Raw genomic sequence first — 18,689 nt, 5'->3', positions numbered from 1 at the left:
GGTAAAATGTCTTGTTTGCCCCTCCGATTTATACCGGTAACATTAAAAAGGGCTAAAGGGTACGAAGTCTCATACCTTGGGGGTTAAAAGGTACGAGTTCAAACATTTTGGGATGATGGGTATAAGGCTCTATACTTTAAGGGTCAAAAGGCCATTAAGCCTGAAAAATATTATGCAAAGGAAAATCATGTCAATGTTTCTAGGTATCGCTAAAGGATTTCACATCTCCAAATATCCAAATCCTATAAATGAATCTTACAATATCCAGTAGGAAACCTGACATGTAAAAATCTTGTGGCTACAAAAAAAATCCAGTTTTATATTAATAGTTAAAATTATAGTTGATTAGCATTAAGCCATTAACTGGAATATATTGTCAAGTGTTGCTTTGATAACAGTGGATATTCCATACACAAACCTGCAGCGCCAGAAGGGGAAGCATCTGAACAGAAACGCCCACTGAGTAGACTTGGGTGATACAGTAAATGAAGGCATCCTCCAATTTCTGCATCCAACTTTGCACTCTCTTCTGCCTTACTTCGCACGTAGTCATTTGTGGATACCCATGGTAGCCCTGACCCATTACCAAATAAAGGAAATGCATCTCCTCCTCTAGCTGCTAAGCGGGCCATTTTCTCTGGTCCTATTGAGTCTTTAAAGATATATATAGGTCCTATCTCAGCAAACAACGGGCATTGAGGACTACGACGATGCAGATCAGCCATTGTCGGTGGTTGATTAGTTCCAATACAGCAAAAGGCAAGTGGCTTAGTGATTTTGGGATATTCATAAGCGATACTTTCATACAAGGATCCATCAATGTACAACCTCAATACACTCTCTGCCTTACCAAGTAAGCCTTGTTTGCCAGTGTGCTCCACAGCCAAAAAATACCAACACTGTGGCTTAAAAGCATGTTTAAAATGGATAGAGGTTTTCTTTCCCTTTCCAAGACCAATTTCAACCACCAAAAATTGAGCATGAAAGTAAGCCTCAATAACTTGATTGTCAGCAGATATGAAACTGAATAGTCGTGGCATATTGGCAGTGTCTTCACCAACTAGTGCAGTGGCAGCAGCGGCAGCTGACAAAGTTGATTTTCCTGATTTGGCTACAGCAGCACTAGATATTGCCGCAGCAGCAGCGGCTGTGTTTAGATTGTCTGCAAATGATTCAATGTAAATCCATGTTGCAAATGCATATCCATTAACAAATGGCCAATTGCTATCTCCAGGACCAAGCAATGCAGAACTTTCACCATCAAACTCGAATGTACAGGCCGGAGCAGTTGACTCTTTCCCTTTCATGGCTTTCTCCAGTGCTAGCATTAAACGAACTGCCCAATCAGTGTTAAGTATTCTTGTGATGACTTCAAACCACTCATGCAGTTCAATCACTTTGAGTGAATGCTCAGCTAAGTACTGAATGCAGTTGCATAAAGGAGTTCCATCCCATTGCAGTTTTTTCGCTACACTTGCATCATGAAGGAAAATCTTCTCTGCTGACTTAAGAAGAACTCTCAAGAGACCAGCTGAAGAACACATAGATCTGTTTCTTGTACAAGCACGCAGTATGGCCAGTAGTCCTCTAACCATCCGAGTCCTTGCTGACATTAGGCCCTCAAAATCCCCGGTGGAAGGAAGACAAGGAATAAGCTCAGCTGCCACAACAGCAGCCCTAGAGTTTAGCATCACACTAGGAGGACTAGTGTCTTCGTCATCGAAAGATTCAACACCTCCCATTGTTGCAAGAAGATTATCAACGACCAATAAGGCGATTTTTTCTGCCTGTCCCTCTACCTCTTCATTTTCAAAACTCTCGGAGCCGCTCACAATATCCTTCAATGTATCCATGCTTTCAGGCTTACCCATTATAGCAGAATCCACCAAATGCAAGATCTCTGGAGTAAGATTAGACATATCAAGCTTGATCTTAGTCTTGGGTTTGTTTGATGAACTCGTGTGAGATTTGCCACCCTCCTTGTGTAGATGCAAAGTAGAATCAAGATTATCTAAAGATTCAACCCCTCCAATGTCCATCGAGTGCATTAAATCATCAACCTTCCCCTTGCCTTTTAAAGGCACCTGCTGCTCAGACATGCTATTATCCGCTCTATTTGCAGTTCCAACCTCTTGGCTAGCATTATCACCTACCTGACCTGACCTACGCTCACTAACATCAGCATGTTCTGTACTAGATGTTCCTACTGTTTCATCCCTATTTAAATTTTCTCCAGTAGTAGTTTCTTTTCTATCTTGCAACTCTTCATCTTCCATTTATAATCTGATTATCCCTCATGCAAACCAATTCAAAGTACTCCTGTAAGGAAAAACTCGAACGTGAGGTCGTGAAGAACATACAAAGACATCATAAACTAAAATTGCAAAAAAAATGATGCTAGATAATTTGTAAAACAATCACACAGACGTCAAGCAATTTGATAATGTGTGCTGGTGTAACATTACTAATTCGATTTCAAGCTTAATTTAGTCACTGTTATTATCCGGAATTAATAGCAATTAGCTCATAACGAATTTCAAATACATAAATGAAAACACACACACAGACAAGTCCCAAACCAATTCAAGTTAATGAAATAAACATGATGAAAGTGCCTATAAATAATGATCTAGCTGGCTCGTGCAAAATGATAGTAAACCTAAACGCATGATAAATCAAATGTGAACATAATTACAATATTTAAAGACACATACTACATGCATAGATCAGAGATGGAGGGGAGGATGCAGAAATAAAGATAAGGAGATCATGAGGTAAAAAAAAGAGAGACGGAGGGATGAAAAATGAAAAAAATAAATAATGTATTATTACCTTTAGGGAAATGGATGGAGAAATGGGTGAGATTTGCTGGGAATTGAAGAAAGATGAACACAATGAATTTGGAGGAGAATGGAGAAAGAGTGTTGTAGAAATATGAGGCGATTTGAGCGCCAGAGTGTAGAATCGATCGCCCCTTGTTTTATTTGTTTCTCGTACCATTTCCCTCAACGTTACGTTATACTATCATCAAAATATTTCAAGTTATGCTTATAGTTTTAAAATCCGCTCTGTTCATTTATATTTTAAATATTTTATATTATTTAAAATCAACATCCTAATTTCATGATTAAAATTAAATAGTATAAAACTAAAATTTTATATTATTATTCATAAACATAATAATAATAAGATTAATGATTAAAATGTCATCAATCATATACTATTTAATCTTAACTGGTATATGGTTTAGTTAAGATTAAATAGTATGTGATTGATGACATTTTAACCATTAACCTTATTAGTATGTTTAAAAATGATAATATAAAAATTTGTTGTGTTTGATGAAATTCGGAACTAAAAACTTGAGTTATGCATAAATAATAATATAAATATTTATTATTGGTATGATTCGAGCCTGATAATTTAAATAGTGTAAATTCTTTTAGTGTATATGTATCTAACTATTGATTATTTGATTAAGAAGATATAATGGTCAAGATCATGATGGTTATGATTGTGGTAGGATAACCAAAACTAACCAAAAAAAGATATGTGTTATATTAATTTAGTATAAATTCATAAGATTAATAATACTGTAAAAAAAAATTATAAACACGACTTGCATTCAAAGATTTCCCTTAAATTTATTTACTTATAAGTATTTCACCTTTTTAATAATTTTTTAAAATAATAACATTTTTTTGGCCGTACTAGATACAAATTTTATAAACGAAATTGATAAATAAAATTATATCTTATCAATAAAAAAAGTGTAACCATCGTTTGAAAAAATGAGTTATTCCAATATTGAGGATAAAATGAAATTTAATATTCTAATTGAATGATACGATTATAACTCGTGATGAAATATTTAAATAACCATTTTTAAATAATAATCGTTTAAAATATTTATCAGAATTTTAAGATATTTAAAATACCCGCTGAATAGTCCATTTTTAATGAAGTCTCCTTTAAATAACAATCGTTTAAAAATTTTAAGATGTTCAAAATAATGAGTGTCCGGTTGATGCTATCGACCCATATATTAAGTGAACACACCCTTACTTTAGTACTCTCCTCTGACAATTCTTGACACGCACTTATTAGTCACTACTTATTAGTCACTTAGTTACTTAACTATAAAATGCATGCATTTTTTAAACTTATGAATTACTCACATTTTTTTAAAATATAAATACTTTTAGTTTAGTTCAACCGTTGAATTTTGTTATTCAAATTAATAAAAAATTACATATATAAATTATTTAAAATATTAAAAAAGTTATATCACCAAAAATAACATTAATATATCTTAAAATATAATTTTCAGTCTTTTCAAAATAATAAATAAGTAAGATTTAATCTTTGGTCAAAATTTGCTTAATTTGATTAGTGAAAAATTAAATGTGACGACTAAAAAAGAACTTAGGGAATAATAAATTTGGGGCCAAGTAAAAAATTATTTTAATAAATTTATTAATTTTTCGGGAGTAAAAATATATTATTTCTGTATTATGTTGAAACCAAAAAATAATATTATTTTATATATTATTACTTAATCGAGATTACTCTAAAACATGATTTAGCAAAGAAAAATAACAAATAAAAATATAAAATATATATATATATATATATATATATATTTTACATTTCAAACTACCCGTAAAAAAATCAAACCTGCCTATGATTTATGAACGGTGGGAGGGAGTATGTGCCCACAGGCCTCAAGACAGGAGGATAACAGAAGGATAGGGGCGTACGCGGTTCGGATCGGATCAGTTTTTGGATAAAAGTCGAACCAAACTGCGAAGAGTGATTTTAAAAAATTATCATCCGCAACCGCATTTGCGATTGCGATTAACCGCGTCAATTGCGGTTGCGAATTTACGATTATTGCGGATTGGTTTGCGGTTCAACCACTTATTTTAAAATAATTAATAATTTACAAAAAAATAAATTCGCAATATTAATAAATTCAAGTTTAGGTTACGTGAGTAAGAATATTAAAAACATACAAAAATATGGAAGCAAGAGAAAAGAAAAAATAAAAGGATAAAAAAAATTACATGATAATTACATTTTCCATTTATTTGGTTATATATCTTATAATGATCGTAAATTTTATGAACGGAATCTTAACATTAACCTAAGATTAGTTAATACATGTATATACATATTAATTTATATGATATCAACCTAATTTTTGGAAATTTATTTTATTATAAATATATATTGCTAGTTACGGTTGTGATTTTGTGATTTTTAAAAATTTAAAACCGCATCCAAACCGCGAATGAGCAGATTTTAAATCCACGACCAATCCGTGTTTCGTGATTATCCGCAAAATACGGTTCGGTTACGAGCGGTTAGGCAGTTGGACGAAATTAAGCGGTTGACCAGTAAACCCCTGCAAAAGGCGCCCCACAGTTTGTCCTTTTGTATCTGCACATGTTATTGTGAAGTCATTCAAACTTTGAGTTTAGTAATGTTCTGAAGTCGCATCTCCCTCTCCATTTATTTTATTCCTTTCCCATCAAATCTAAATCTGTAGTAGGTGTCAGACTTAGATTTGCAAAACTTGGTCGCTCTGGTTCTAACTATGGAAACTAAATATTTTACAACTTTGATAATTATATCTTTCATCATCCTCATCTCGCCTCTGCCTGCAGCTGCGTACACTAACCACACCGTCGGTGGCGCCGCTGGCTGGTTCTTTAATGCCGACACTTCCACTCCTGCTGCTAAGTACTCTGACTGGGCTGCTAAACAGACTTTTTATCTCGGCGATTACCTCAGTAACTTCTCTCTCCTTGTTTTCCACCTTTATTTTACTTCAATATTGCATCCATTTTACATTTTATTCTTCATTCTTTTAGTTTATATTCTCATAATTGTCCCTTCCATTTTACTGTTCTTAGGCCTGCGAACTCGGATTCCTTTCGATTTACTAGTATGTAGATTTATGTCTTTTTTTTCAGTTAAAGGAGTATATGAATTGATTGTTGTACTGTTTTAGGAGTAGGTTATTATTTGGCAATGGTCAATTGCAAAATACAGCCATGCCTTCCATTACAGTTGATATAATGATGGAGATTGGAAGTCATCTTTTGATGATATGTTTCTTGTATTTGAAAATAGGATCGCGAAAAATAATGATATCCAATCTTTCTCAGTGATGCATAATGTGTTAGTATTTGGTAAAATGTATCTGAAGCGTGAATATGCCTGTTTCTATCTTAGTGTCCGTTTGAGAAATCTAAAAATAAGTAACTTACGATTTAAAATGAATAAGTGAATTATAAGTGATAATGAGAAGAATACTTATAACTTAAATAAGTGTTTGGATAGTTATACTTATAAGTCAGAATTTTTTTTTTCTTAAATGAACTAAAATAAATAATTATTAAATATAATTATCTAAATTCATGAATTTTAAGTTAGATTAACATTTAAAAATATATATTTTAAAACTGAGGTTAATAAATCAGCAAAAAATCAAAATAAGTTGAGAAAAAATACGTCGTTACTAACATTCAACTTATTAGCTTATAAGTTATAAATTTTTATAAGTTGGGTCGACAAACACTCGTAGATAAGCTGTTACGGGCTTATAAACCATGAGTGATTTATAAGTTGTCTGCCAAACAGGCCCAATTGTGGGTACATTGTCTCTAAATTTTGTTTTTAAGTATGAAGCCTCAACTTTGTAAAATTTGTCCTCTTATTTTCCTCTCGAAACATATATTTAAGTTACAGTTTGTGGCCTAGATGCACGTTAAAATAAGTTGCCATTTGGGTCCTGAACTCTTTTGTGTAAAATAAGGGTAAGGTTGGGGACTTCCTCTGGACCAACTGGATATGGTCTAGGGAGTTTTGTGCATACGAATCTACAATGCTGGACATAGACGCACAGAACTACTAATGTTCATTTAAAGTTGAATGTCTTATTTTCAGGCAACTGAGATTTGAATGTTAGTACCCCAGTCTTCCAAACTATAACCGGAAAGCATCGGCATTTTGATAATATTCATTTTTTTTTCCAATTTGGTAAGGTTCAATGGCCAATGGCAGCCATCAGCCATGCCTCCCCTAGTATAGCTGATATGATGATGGGGTCAGAAGTAAATCGTTGATGATACACGTTTCTTCTATTCATAGAAAAGATTGCAAACATTATGATTTCTAATCTTTTTCAATGTTGTATAATGTGTAGTATTAGTACTTGGATGTTATGTAGTTGCTTGGCCTAATTTTTTAATATGTCAATGTATATAAATAGCTGCTACATTCCCTTGTAATATTTCTTTTAGTTGATACATAACTTTGGTTAACCATTTTCTTCTTTCCTTTGAACTAGATAGCTGGATTCACATAAATAAGTTATGGTTTGTATCCTAAAACAGATTCTTCTGTATGTAAAGTAAGAGTTAGGCTGGGCATTTCATACACACTGCCTGGATAGGGCCTTGGGAGTTTTGTGCATAGGTATTAAGTATACAAGTGATACAATGCCAAACCTAATTGCCTAATTGGACATTACCAATAATATTTACTCAAATGTTAATTTTTAGGCAAGACTTGGATTTGATCATTTGAATGTTACCCTGTTTAACCTTTTCAAACTTCAGCAGAAAGCCCAAGTAATGTTAATTTTGTTTTATTTTGTTCTTGCAGTATTCAAGACAAGTACAAACCAAAGTGTGATCCAAACTTATAACGCAACTACCTACAAAAACTGCACTATCGACTACTCCGAAGACGATGACACCTTCTCATTCACAAGTGGCAACAATGAGTTCAACCAATCACTCACCATTGCAGTCCCATTGACTATAAATGGTACAAACTATTACTTCTCCGATTCAGATGATGGTGTACAATGTGAGCAAGGAATGGCTTTTGAGATTGATGTAAAATATGGCAGTGGACTTCCACCAAGCCTCAACCAGCCTCCACCACCAGCCTACGTGGAGCCATCACCCCCGGTGCCAGACGTGACTACTCCACCTCCTAGTACCGGTGTCAGGACAACCATTGCTAATTTACCTTGGTTGGTCAGTTTTATTACAATATGTGGAATGATAGTTCTTATGGAGTGAGTGTTGAAAAAGTGTTTTCCACTTTGAGTGTACACTATAGATAAATTATTTGGGAGGAAAGTAATTATGTGAGAATTGAGTGGCATTTTGGGAATTTAAGTACAGAAATGAGCTGTGAGGCTGTGTCGGCAGAAGTGGGACTTAGCTGTCCTGTTTGGTTATGGGTTTAGATAACAATTTTCTGGGATATCACTTGATTTGTTACATTAATTAGCACATCAGTATTCTTGACTTTCTTTGCAAACCTTCATATTAATGATTTAAAAATTAAAATTACTATATCATATTCACTTAAACTTAAGAATATCTCATATCTTGCTTTAGGAAAAAACTTTAGGATATGTAAATGGAAAAATATTCTAATTTGATAAAGTTATGTGTAATGTCACAATTATATTTTAAAAAAATGTTGAACGAGATGATAGTATGTTCAATGCTTGTTTTATATTCTAAACATTTCTGTGACACATCGAAAAAAATTCAACTTGCAAATATTTCTTACTTGATACATGCTCAATTTTTCCTTGTCTGCATCAGAAAACTTTTCTTGAAAAAAAAAAACAAAAAACATGATCATAATTTCCAATCCAAAAATAAGAAACTAAAGCTTTTCTATACGAAGTAAATGATGTGTAACGAAATCTTCACTTATAAATATAGGTGACATATCATAATATACAATGACCGATAAATAATTAATTTGTGAAAAATTTCGTGAACAAATGAATTTTATAAAAAATTATATTATATTACGTGAAGTGTCGTATATTCACATCAATTTATAATATTAAATGTATTTATGAAATTTTTTTACTAGGAAGATGGTAGCTTTTGTGGTAGACCCGACAAATTTACCTAAAACACTATAGCTAAATATCTGAGTTAGTTTACTATGCTCGTATAGTATATAAAATTGTATTATTTTATATTTTAAAGTAAGATATGAAAAAAAAACAAAGAAAAATGGTCAAAATTAGACAGATTAGATGAAATGGGGTCATGAAACACAATAATGCGGAAACAGTGGGGTCTAAAATGCAAAAATACTAAAGTTGTAGGAAACGAGACAAATCTGAGCTAATTGAATGCGAGTGGGGGTTGATCACGATTCACGACGCTTCACACACACACTCGCTGTGTATGTATCTGTATGTATATTAACGAAATGATCCTTTGCTTGTTTTGATCTTTGTGGATAGAAGTAACCGCCCCCCCCCTACAACAATAATAATATCTCCCCAACACACACACTTTTTGAGAGAGAGAGAGAGAAAAAAGGAGAGAGCGAGCGAGAGAGAGAGAGAGCACGCGAGAGAGATAGGTCTGATAAGAGACGAGTGATTGTGAATTGTATTGGCTGAATCAGTGTAAGTATTAATTGAATTGAATTAGTGTAAATATTGATTGTGTATATTTCTGATGTTTTAGGGATTGTTTGAACTCATTTTTGGGTTTTTTTATGTTTTGTGATTTTGTTGCAGAGAGATGGGGTTAATTTCTGGAATTCTGATGGGGATGATCACCGGAATTGCACTGATGGCTGGTTGGAGTCGTATGATGAAGTATCGAAGCAATAAACGTATTGCTAAGGTATTCTTTCACATTTGGATTTATTTTGTTTTGTTACATTTGAATATAAATTTGTAATTACGGTTTAGTTTATGAGAATTATATTTTATTTTATTTTGCAAGTAATTTGTTAATGGACAAGCTCTAGCTAGGTTTTTTTACTGGGTAGCTACTAGTGTGGTGAAATGAAACATGATTTTTTTTTAGTGTTCGAAAGGGGCCGTGTGGATTGTTGGTGCAAACTGGGAATAGGGGAATGGGGATGCTCAGTGATTTGGAAACCAATGGGGGTAAAAAGAGAAGGAGTTTCCCAATCGAACTAATAAATCTCTTAACCACATACAGATACATGGTAATACATTCCAATTCTTAATAAGCGGGTTATAAATACCATTAACCAAGTTGCCCATTTAGTATTATATGCTCGAATGTTCCCAGAGGACAGTTGAGGTTTTTTTGCAATATCGTGCAGTATTAGGTTATGTAGCACTCAGTATGTAGACAATTTACTTAGTCTTAACATTGTGTGATTAACAGTAATGATTTGAGTATGTTCACGAGGATTAAATGTTATGCATTGATGTTGTCTCATTTAGCACCAGTCAAGTTTTGGGTGTCAAGACACGCTTTGCTGTGCCAACTGTAATTGTCATCAAGCCACTTTTGAGAAACATGAAAGACAAGTGGCACCATTTGAAAAAAATTATGTTACTGCGAAGAAAATCTGGCCAACCAACCACCTGTAGTCCTCTAGAAATTACTTGAGCACTAGTTTAGCGTACAAAAATATTAAGTTGGTTAGGGGGGCTTAGCTAATGGAACTACACAGGGTTTTTGCGCTTTAGCCATAGATGAAGAATTCAGTATTGGTTTTATGGAACTTGCTTAAGAACTTAAGTTGGTAATGAATACTGTGCATTTAGTTTTTTTTTGGTTTTTGTGAATATACTTACCTGGTTCCTGTTCAGTTAAAGAACGAAACTTCTTTTTATTGCTACAATGTCGATTGTCACGCCTTCCTTAGATTTTTGGTCTTGCTACTGTACTCTCAGAGGCTATATTAGTATGCCTTTATATTCGGAAATGGTCTAAATTTCTAAATAGTGAAAGGCTCTGTCGTAATATGTATATAATAATAGTTCTAAAGATAGAAATCAGTATTTTTATTTCTGAATTAACAAATTTTAAGGTAAAAATGATATTTAGAATGTGAATTTTGAAGTACTTAGGTTGACCTTTAGGCTCCAGTGCCATCAAATTGATTGGATCCTTGGTGGTGACTGTTATTCTTGCGCCAACAATCGACATGTATTAATTACTGTTTCAGACTATATACCAGAATCCTTGATACACTAGCTACTCCCTCCTGTTTACTTTCAGCTTCTGCCGTCAAAAGATGTGCTTTTCTTGGTTACAGTTGTTAATCCTCTTATTGTATTTTTTGGCTCCAGGCAGTTGACATTAAGCTCCTTGGATCCCTCAATAGAGATGATTTAAAGAAAATATGTGGAGACAACTTTCCTGAGTGGATATCATTTCCTGTTTATGAGCAGGTTAGTTTACTTGCTGGTTGGCATGATTTTTCTTATGAAGTCCATCTACCAGTGTCTTGTTAAACTTGTTATATTGCATTATAGTTGATATAGCATCTCAAGGTCAAGTCCTAAGTACCCGTAGATAGTTAAGTGTAATCATGTGAACTGCTGACCTTCCTGACCTGGGTTAATGGCATTTTGTCCTGTTTACAATAACGTAGGAGCGGTGGCTTTATTAATACTAAACATTCTTACAAGTATGTCATGCTCAAGGATTTTGAATCAAGGGTTTTTTAAAATATCGATCAACATACCTCATGAATTTGAGTTATGGGTGTTTTGTCACATTTTAATCAACAAAGATATGATTATTTGTTAATATTAATCAATTTGGCAAGTACACTTTGACTAAAGTGATGTATGCTGTGTATGTGTTTACAAGTGTAATATACTAATAAATGTCCTCGTTACAATCTTATATAATCCATTTTCGGACCTCTTTATATCTTATTCAGCGAATTGTGGTGTGAGATCTATATACTGTTCAGAGTTAAGGTGATTGCTTGGATTATATTATACTAAAAAATATGGAAATGATAATTCATATAACTTTTGACACACACACAGGGGATGTCATTTTCTGTGGCTAAATAACATGTGGTTAGAACTGAACCTTCAGTCCTTCACCAATTTAATATAATCAAATTTAGTCATTTGGGGGTTAGGTCTCAAGTTGCCACTAGAACCCGGCACACACTCACATATTACATTCCTTCAGAAATATAATATCCATAAATTGTTATATTTTGAATATGTATCCTTCTGGTTACCTTCTTATTACTTTCTTTCATTACTGGTAACTCAAATAATTTTACCAGTTTAGATATAACTCCTTTTTCATTCTTTGAAACTTCAGGTTAAATGGTTGAACAAACAACTGAGCAAACTCTGGCCATTTGTTGCAGATGTAAGATTTTCCCCTTTCCCGTCTTTCAAATTTGTCTTTGAAGTTAAAAGACAAGATGCATTTATTCATAAAGCTATGTCATAGACCCCTTGCGTCCTAGACAATACATCTTCAATTATAGTTGTGTTTATCTGTTCACTGGAATTTAGGTATGTTTTTACTGAACTTTTTGACTCTCCCAGGAATTTTGATGCATCGTTTATTGCACATGACCTCTTACGATGTTTTTTAGTTTTGAATACTTTTGATGAATAATAAGAGTTCTGTAGTGATCTTTAAATCTTGTTTCCAACGTCCACAGTGACATAGTGATACCTTATGTAGTATAGTGTTCAATATTATTAAAATTGTTGAAACAATCAACTGGGATGCATAAGTGCATAACGTATTTAGTTGTGACTTTTAGACACATTGATAATTAGTTAATTACAAAATTCATCACCATACACAGTCCCACGCCCTAGGAAATCTTGGCAATGGTAGCTTCAATGATGGAATTCTTGATTTGATATATATTATGTGTTCGTTAAATATTGATTATTTTTGTAGGTGCCTTATGGCTTATTATTATAAGTGAATTGTTTTACCTATCAAACAAAGAATCCCACAGCCTAGGAGATCTATACTTTTTCATGCTGGTGGAACCTTCTGTTCTTCAAAATAATGCCATTGCAAATTGTCCATAGCTTTAATAAGTGATAATTAACTGAAATCAGCATCATGCTGTCATTTTTGTTTAGTATGCGAGCTTCTTTTTTTCGTCTTGTCGGGCTAACCATTGTTGAATGTGATTATTTGCAGGCAGCAACGGCAATAATAAAAGAATCTGTCGAACCTTTGTTAGAGGAATATCGACCAGCAGGAATCACGTCGATGAAGTTTAGCAAACTATCCCTTGGAAATGTGCCTCCTAAGATTGAAGGTATTGATCACATACTGGACTAAGATCTGCTTCATGTGCTGTTAGCTTCTGTGGGTCACAGAAGTCATGCCTATTATACTGTGTACAAAACTAGTTTCTGTTTCACATATATTCTATAAGTATGGAATGGCATAGTGGAAGCTGCTTGGCATATGCTAATTGATATTTATATGAGGTCCAGTTTGTGCTTATGTTGTCTTGGGTCAATCATCTGAACCACATTTCCACCTTTCAAATACATCTCGCCATATTTTTATTTTGGAATATGCTTTATACTTGCAAAATAATATTTCGGTGCAGGCATCCGTGTTCAGAGCCTTAAAGAAGGTCAAATTACAATGGATATTGATTTCCGGTGGGGTGGTGATCCGAGCATCATCCTAGGCATTGAGGCTGCAATGGTTGCATCTATACCCATTCAGGTTAATAAATCAACCAATTTTCATCTTCTAATTTAACATATTTTAGGGTTTCTCTTTTTCATTATTACATTGGTTTTATGTGTACTGCCACCTGTCCACTCAATATTATGTGGTTATTGGCTGCAGTTGAAGGACCTCCAAGTTTTTACTGTTATCCGTGTCATCTTCCAACTCACTGATGAAATTCCATGCATCTCTGCTGTAGTTGTTGCTTTACTTTCGGAGGTACAATAAAGCAACAACAACAATGTTATTGGTTATTCTTCATTGTAGTATTAATTGCTTTACTTTCTGTGCACGTCCATACAACAATGTCGATTTGATTCGTTATTCTTCACCAATCCCAGTCAAGGAAGGACATCTAGTTAAATTACTTTAGAGTGTGACTTTGACCTACAAGTAATAAAATTCTAATATGATGAACAATATTGCTCTTCTTGGTTGGGTTTGAGAAGGCAAAATTCATTTGATAAACGGATGGCATATTCATAGTTTATTCCACATCTGCTTCGAAACTTTCAGTAGATAATGTGCAAGTAGTGCGGTCTCTACCAAATTCAAGGCTGAATCTATGTATAAAAAATGGACCCTTGTACATAACTTGCTCTTGCTTGCAACTTTTTTTATCTTGCTTAAAGAGCCAAGTCAGCATCATTTACTCATTCGGCCTTCTTATTGAGATGGCCCTGCTTGCAAGTAGTATGATCATTATGTGAGGAGCAACCTGTTCTGGCAAAGGAAACTGCTTTATACTGAACCTTTCAGTTAATTCAGTAAGCCTGTTTATGTAGAAAGAAAGTAAGCATCAATAAAGCAAATGAAGCCAGAGCTAATCTTGAGTAGTTCAATAATGGGAAAGCTATTAACTCTATGATTAGACATTATGAACCTGGTCGGCTTAAGAGTAGCTGATTCATCTGTAATATGGAACATGTGCTCCCTCCCACCCTCTCCCTCACACACGCACATATACCTTGAGATTATGTATTTCCGGACTACTTTTTAATGCTCATCTGATCTCTTAGTCAAGAAACTTGCTCAATCGCTGGAGTTTCTCCCCTGTCTTTAATAAATTTATTCAAGTTAACCTTGTACTCTATGTGATGAATATTGCAGTGGAATTTGTGTTGTAATTATTGCTTTCCTTTCCCAGTTAGTATACCATAGTATAATAATATGTATATTATACGTTCGACTACTAGATAATGGACTAAAAATGATTCCTATGTCATTAAACAGCCAAAGCCAAGAATTGATTATACTCTGAAGGCTATTGGAGGAAGTTTAACAGCTATTCCTGGACTTTCAGATATGATAGATGTAAGTTTACTTGGGGTGCCATTTCTTCAACAAAAATACTTGCATTACTTCTTTGAAGTGCATTTAATAATCTATTTTAAATGAGGTTTTTTCTCGTGGATAGGATACTGTACATACCATTGTCACAGATATGCTTCAGTGGCCCCACAGGATTGTTGTTCCGATTGGTGGTGTGCCTGTCGACACAAGGTACATATCATTGATTAGGGGATCTCTTATGAAAAATCTGCAGTACCTTTACCTAGATGTCTTCTTTCTTTCTTTTTTTCTGCGAGTTTCCATGGTCTGTTGCTACATAATATAGGTTCTAGCTAAGTGAGGCAATTGAATTGACTTGATTTCCTGAACTCAAGTGTACCAAGAAGTTCATGATAAAGGTCTAGTTATAAATCTTGCTGTATGGACACGCAGGCTATGCTGTAGTAGACCTATGGTGTCCTTGTCATGTGCTAATAGTTGATGCAGGATGTGAAATAAGAATAGACCGACTCGTACTGTTGCCACATGTCTCATTGTTTTACTAAAAATGCATGTGACAACCTATACCTAGAATTTCTAAGTTGCTAATTACTTGTTGGCATGGTTGTTACTTCGCTCGACTAGTCACGACTAATCGTCGACTAGTTGAGTAGTCAGTTGGCAAGGGTCGACTTAAAAGCTCGACTGGGTATTTGTGGCTCTCTCGGGCGACTGGACGTCGATTGGTCGACTGGGTCGACTAGGAGACCTAGTCGTTCGACTAGGTTATAATTTTTTTTAAAAACAGCCCAATTGCAGAAAAGCCCATTTAAGTAGCCAAATATTCTTAAAACAAAAGCCCAGTATATATCGTCTCAAATCTCAATTCTTCATTCTCTTCCTCTTGTATGTAAATACACACATTTACATATATACATGCACTTATATATATATATATATAATACACAGGTTACAATATATGAACACTCACACAAACATATATATATATACACACACACACACACACTTGCACAGTACACACACTTACACAGTACACACAAACAATGATTGTTTTTACTTATTTATGCACTTACACTTACTTATTCTTGTGGCAGATGGCTGATATTTAGAGAAAAATGAGAAAATGGTTTCTTAGAAGTTAGAACACATTTATTATGTATTTATATAAATCTACTTATTTATTATTTTATACTTTGTCGACTAGTCTTGACTAGTCACTACTTGACTTGCCAGACATCCCGGCCGACTCGATGCACCGACGTAACAACCATGCTTGTTGGGTCCCATATGTCCCAAAATGATTAGTGTAAATTATTAATCAGCCAGTTTGCTATTTTTAAGATTCCATCCTTGTATTCATTAAGTTTTAATCTAATGTGACCTATGTGAAACATCCCGGTAGTGGAGCTATGTATTGCCTGATGAGGCAAATAAGGGATATTAGAAGTGAATAGAGAAATCAAGTGTCTTTTTTCAGTTTTTATCGAGGTGCACCCTTTTTTTCTGTGTGCAATAGACATTTGAAGGCTATCTGCCTAATTGCACTGCTGATCTTTTGTCAATATTATAGTTTTATGTTGTATGATTTGCTGATATTAGTATAGTATTTTTTGACAAGAAGTTCAATATTTGTTTTCCAAAATTAGTCTTAGAAATTCTTAGCTTGCATTCTGTCTCATCCAGACCATAATCTTTAACCAAAAATGTAGAGACCTTGTAGCTATAGGTTATTTGATCATGCACTAACAAATATTCTAGTCTTTGGTTAATCATGTGAGTGTAATATTCTACTTGTTCCTGTGGTGTGATGCAGTGATTTGGAGCTTAAACCACAAGGGAAGCTTACTCTGACAGTAGTGAAGGCAAATGATTTAAAGAACATGGAGATGATTGGAAAATCTGATCCATACGTGGTTGTGTACATAAGACCACTTTTCAAGGTTAAGACAAAGGTTGTTGATAACAACTTGAATCCCGTTTGGGATGAGACATTTGAGTTGATTGCTGAAGACAAGGAAACACAGTCTCTCATTTTTGAGGTTTTTGTCCTATGGCCTTCTCTTCGTATATGTTGATTCTATTTTCTTTCTTTAGATTCATTTGGTGCTTTAATATATGTCGACGCAACAAGATTGACTGTATATTTGAAGCTGTACATATCACGAAATCTGCAAAATCTTACAACCAACAAGAGTTGGTTGAAAATATTTTCCAGTAGTTCTACACCAATTAGTTTGATCTGTGAAAGGTCATGTCTTGTATTGTACGTTATAACTTGTTATGTCGCCTACTTTATACTTTGTATGATTTAGCTTATTCATGCAGTGTGTTGCTTGCTAGATCAAATTAATTATATGAAATGTCTGTTGAAGTAAAAGAAAATGGGAACGCAGAAGAAAAGCCAAGTACAGTCATGTTCATGACCTTTCAGTTTTTTTTTCTTTGTGGTAGTCAACTTTGTTATTTTCATATGTTTAGTTTGCTGATGTTTATGGCTGCTAGAATTGGTAGATTTCTTTATCCTGTCATTGTGCCATCTAGGTTTGTAATTGATTATAGATATACCTATTGCTGCAATTATACTTAAAAGTTAATTATGCAGGTATTTGACCAAGACATTGGACAAGACAAGCGACTGGGTATAGCAAAGTTACCATTACGTGAGCTAGAAGCTGATACATCAAAGGAGATTCAGCTGAGACTGATGCCATCACTGGATATGCTTAAGATAAAAGATAAGAAGGACAGGGGTACTATTAGTATTAAGGTACCATATCAAATGAACATTTTTAGCTTCACCTGTAAATGTAAGCCTTGATACTGTATATACTTTTTAGGGAAAAAAAGAAAAAAAATAAGTTCCTTCGATCATTCAAGACCTTTTGGCTATAGTTCTTTGAGGCACACCTAGGCACTAGGATCTTTCCATTCCGAAGCTTTACTACCTTGTGTCATATGAATCGAGCACATTGCATTAGGGGGGCATGCTTTTGTTTGGGAGGCAAAGCGTGCAAATGCTGGATTTTTTGAAGTAAATGTATTACATTAATGTAGTACATGCTCCAATTAGAATTTCAATTTTTTAATCCCCGACTTCTGAAATTTTAGGTTTTGTATCACGACTTCAACAAAGAAGAGCAATATCAAGCCCTGGAAGATGAGAAGAGAATTCTAGAAGAGAGAAAGAAACTAAAAGAAGCAGGGGTTATCGGTAGCACAATGGATGCTGTGGGGGCAGTGGGAAGTGGTATTGGTGCTGGAGTTGGGATGGTGGGTACTGGTCTCGGTGCTGGAGTTGGGATTGTCGGGAGTGGCTTTGGAGCTGTTGGAAGCGGTCTGAGCAAAGCTGGAAAGTTTATGGGCAGAAGCATAACGGGGCAGTCCTCTTCCAAGAAGAGTGGTACAAGCACCCCAGTCAACTCTGCTCAAGAAAATGGTGGCGCAAAACCACTTTAGTAGTTTAGTGTTGTCTTGCTCTTACCTACACTATCTATGATTTATGTATCAAATCTTACTTGTGCATTATTTACTTAAGGAGTATATTGGTATAATTGTTTCCTTTGTGCAAGTGTGAACTCGTTAGAACATAAACTTAGCTGGTCCATTATTTGCTTAATATGAGTCTTGTTGAATAAGAATGAGATGTGTATTTATGTTGCTCCTCTTGGTTCTTTATATGTTAGTGGTATTCATCGGTGTCTGAATGAAAAATGATCAGATGTTAGTAGATAACAAGGGCGGGTAACCAGAAGCCCCCCAAGTAGAGAAGACAATTCTAAAATAGCAAAAAAGCATGTAACATTTTTCTTTTACATATTAGGTATATTTTTAATTTTATTCTTGCTAGCTAGATATTAAAATTAACAGGTGAACCTG

The 18,689-nt window shown here is 34.3% G+C and overlaps 3 protein-coding genes across 3 annotated transcripts in view; 2 read left to right on the top strand and 1 right to left on the bottom strand.

Annotated features, from left to right (window-relative positions):
* The window catches only part of LOC141663810 (BEACH domain-containing protein C2), a 29,430-nt gene extending 26,495 nt beyond the window's left edge, over positions 1-2,935 (bottom strand). The window contains exons 1-2 of the mRNA XM_074469635.1: positions 2,833-2,935; positions 419-2,319 (exon numbers count right to left, since the gene is read on the bottom strand). Coding sequence (XP_074325736.1) covers positions 419-2,276 — 1,858 coding nt within the window. The 5' untranslated portion in view covers positions 2,277-2,319; positions 2,833-2,935. The remainder of the gene's footprint in view (positions 1-418; positions 2,320-2,832) is intronic.
* A 2,523-nt stretch (positions 2,936-5,458) lies between these two features.
* Positions 5,459-8,380, top strand: LOC141668935 (early nodulin-like protein 18). Its single transcript, XM_074476001.1, has 2 exons — positions 5,459-5,795; positions 7,675-8,380. Exons 1-2 carry the CDS (start codon positions 5,600-5,602, stop codon positions 8,097-8,099), a joined length of 621 nt encoding a protein of 206 aa, XP_074332102.1. The 5' UTR covers positions 5,459-5,599; the 3' UTR covers positions 8,100-8,380.
* A 762-nt stretch (positions 8,381-9,142) lies between these two features.
* Positions 9,143-18,466, top strand: LOC141665078 (calcium-dependent lipid-binding protein). Its single transcript, XM_074471061.1, has 12 exons — positions 9,143-9,466; positions 9,581-9,689; positions 11,120-11,221; positions 12,120-12,170; positions 12,972-13,092; positions 13,393-13,514; positions 13,641-13,739; positions 14,754-14,834; positions 14,938-15,023; positions 16,627-16,852; positions 17,416-17,580; positions 17,922-18,466. Exons 2-12 carry the CDS (start codon positions 9,585-9,587, stop codon positions 18,267-18,269), a joined length of 1,506 nt encoding a protein of 501 aa, XP_074327162.1. The 5' UTR covers positions 9,143-9,466; positions 9,581-9,584; the 3' UTR covers positions 18,270-18,466.
* Positions 18,467-18,689: the final 223 nt, after the last annotated feature.

This window comes from Apium graveolens, chromosome 6 (genome assembly GCF_009905375.1).
Source record: "Apium graveolens cultivar Ventura chromosome 6, ASM990537v1, whole genome shotgun sequence".
In the NCBI taxonomy this organism is placed as follows: Eukaryota; Viridiplantae; Streptophyta; class Magnoliopsida; order Apiales; family Apiaceae; genus Apium; species Apium graveolens.
This window is presented reverse-complemented; position numbering and strand designations above follow the sequence as displayed.

Bases quoted from the DNA above. Each gene is read 5' to 3' on its own strand.
- LOC141668935 (XM_074476001.1), top strand. From the start codon at position 5,600: ATGGAAACTAAATATTTTACAACTTTGATAATTATATCTTTCATCATC. The intron at 5,796-7,674 runs GTAACTTCTCTC...TTGTTCTTGCAG, and splicing joins TTATCTCGGCGATTACCTCA to TATTCAAGACAAGTACAAAC.
- LOC141665078 (XM_074471061.1), top strand. From the start codon at position 9,585: ATGGGGTTAATTTCTGGAATTCTGATGGGGATGATCACCGGAATTGCA. The intron at 13,740-14,753 runs GTACAATAAAGC...GTCATTAAACAG, and splicing joins TTGTTGCTTTACTTTCGGAG to CCAAAGCCAAGAATTGATTA. The intron at 17,581-17,921 runs GTACCATATCAA...CTGAAATTTTAG, and splicing joins GGGGTACTATTAGTATTAAG to GTTTTGTATCACGACTTCAA.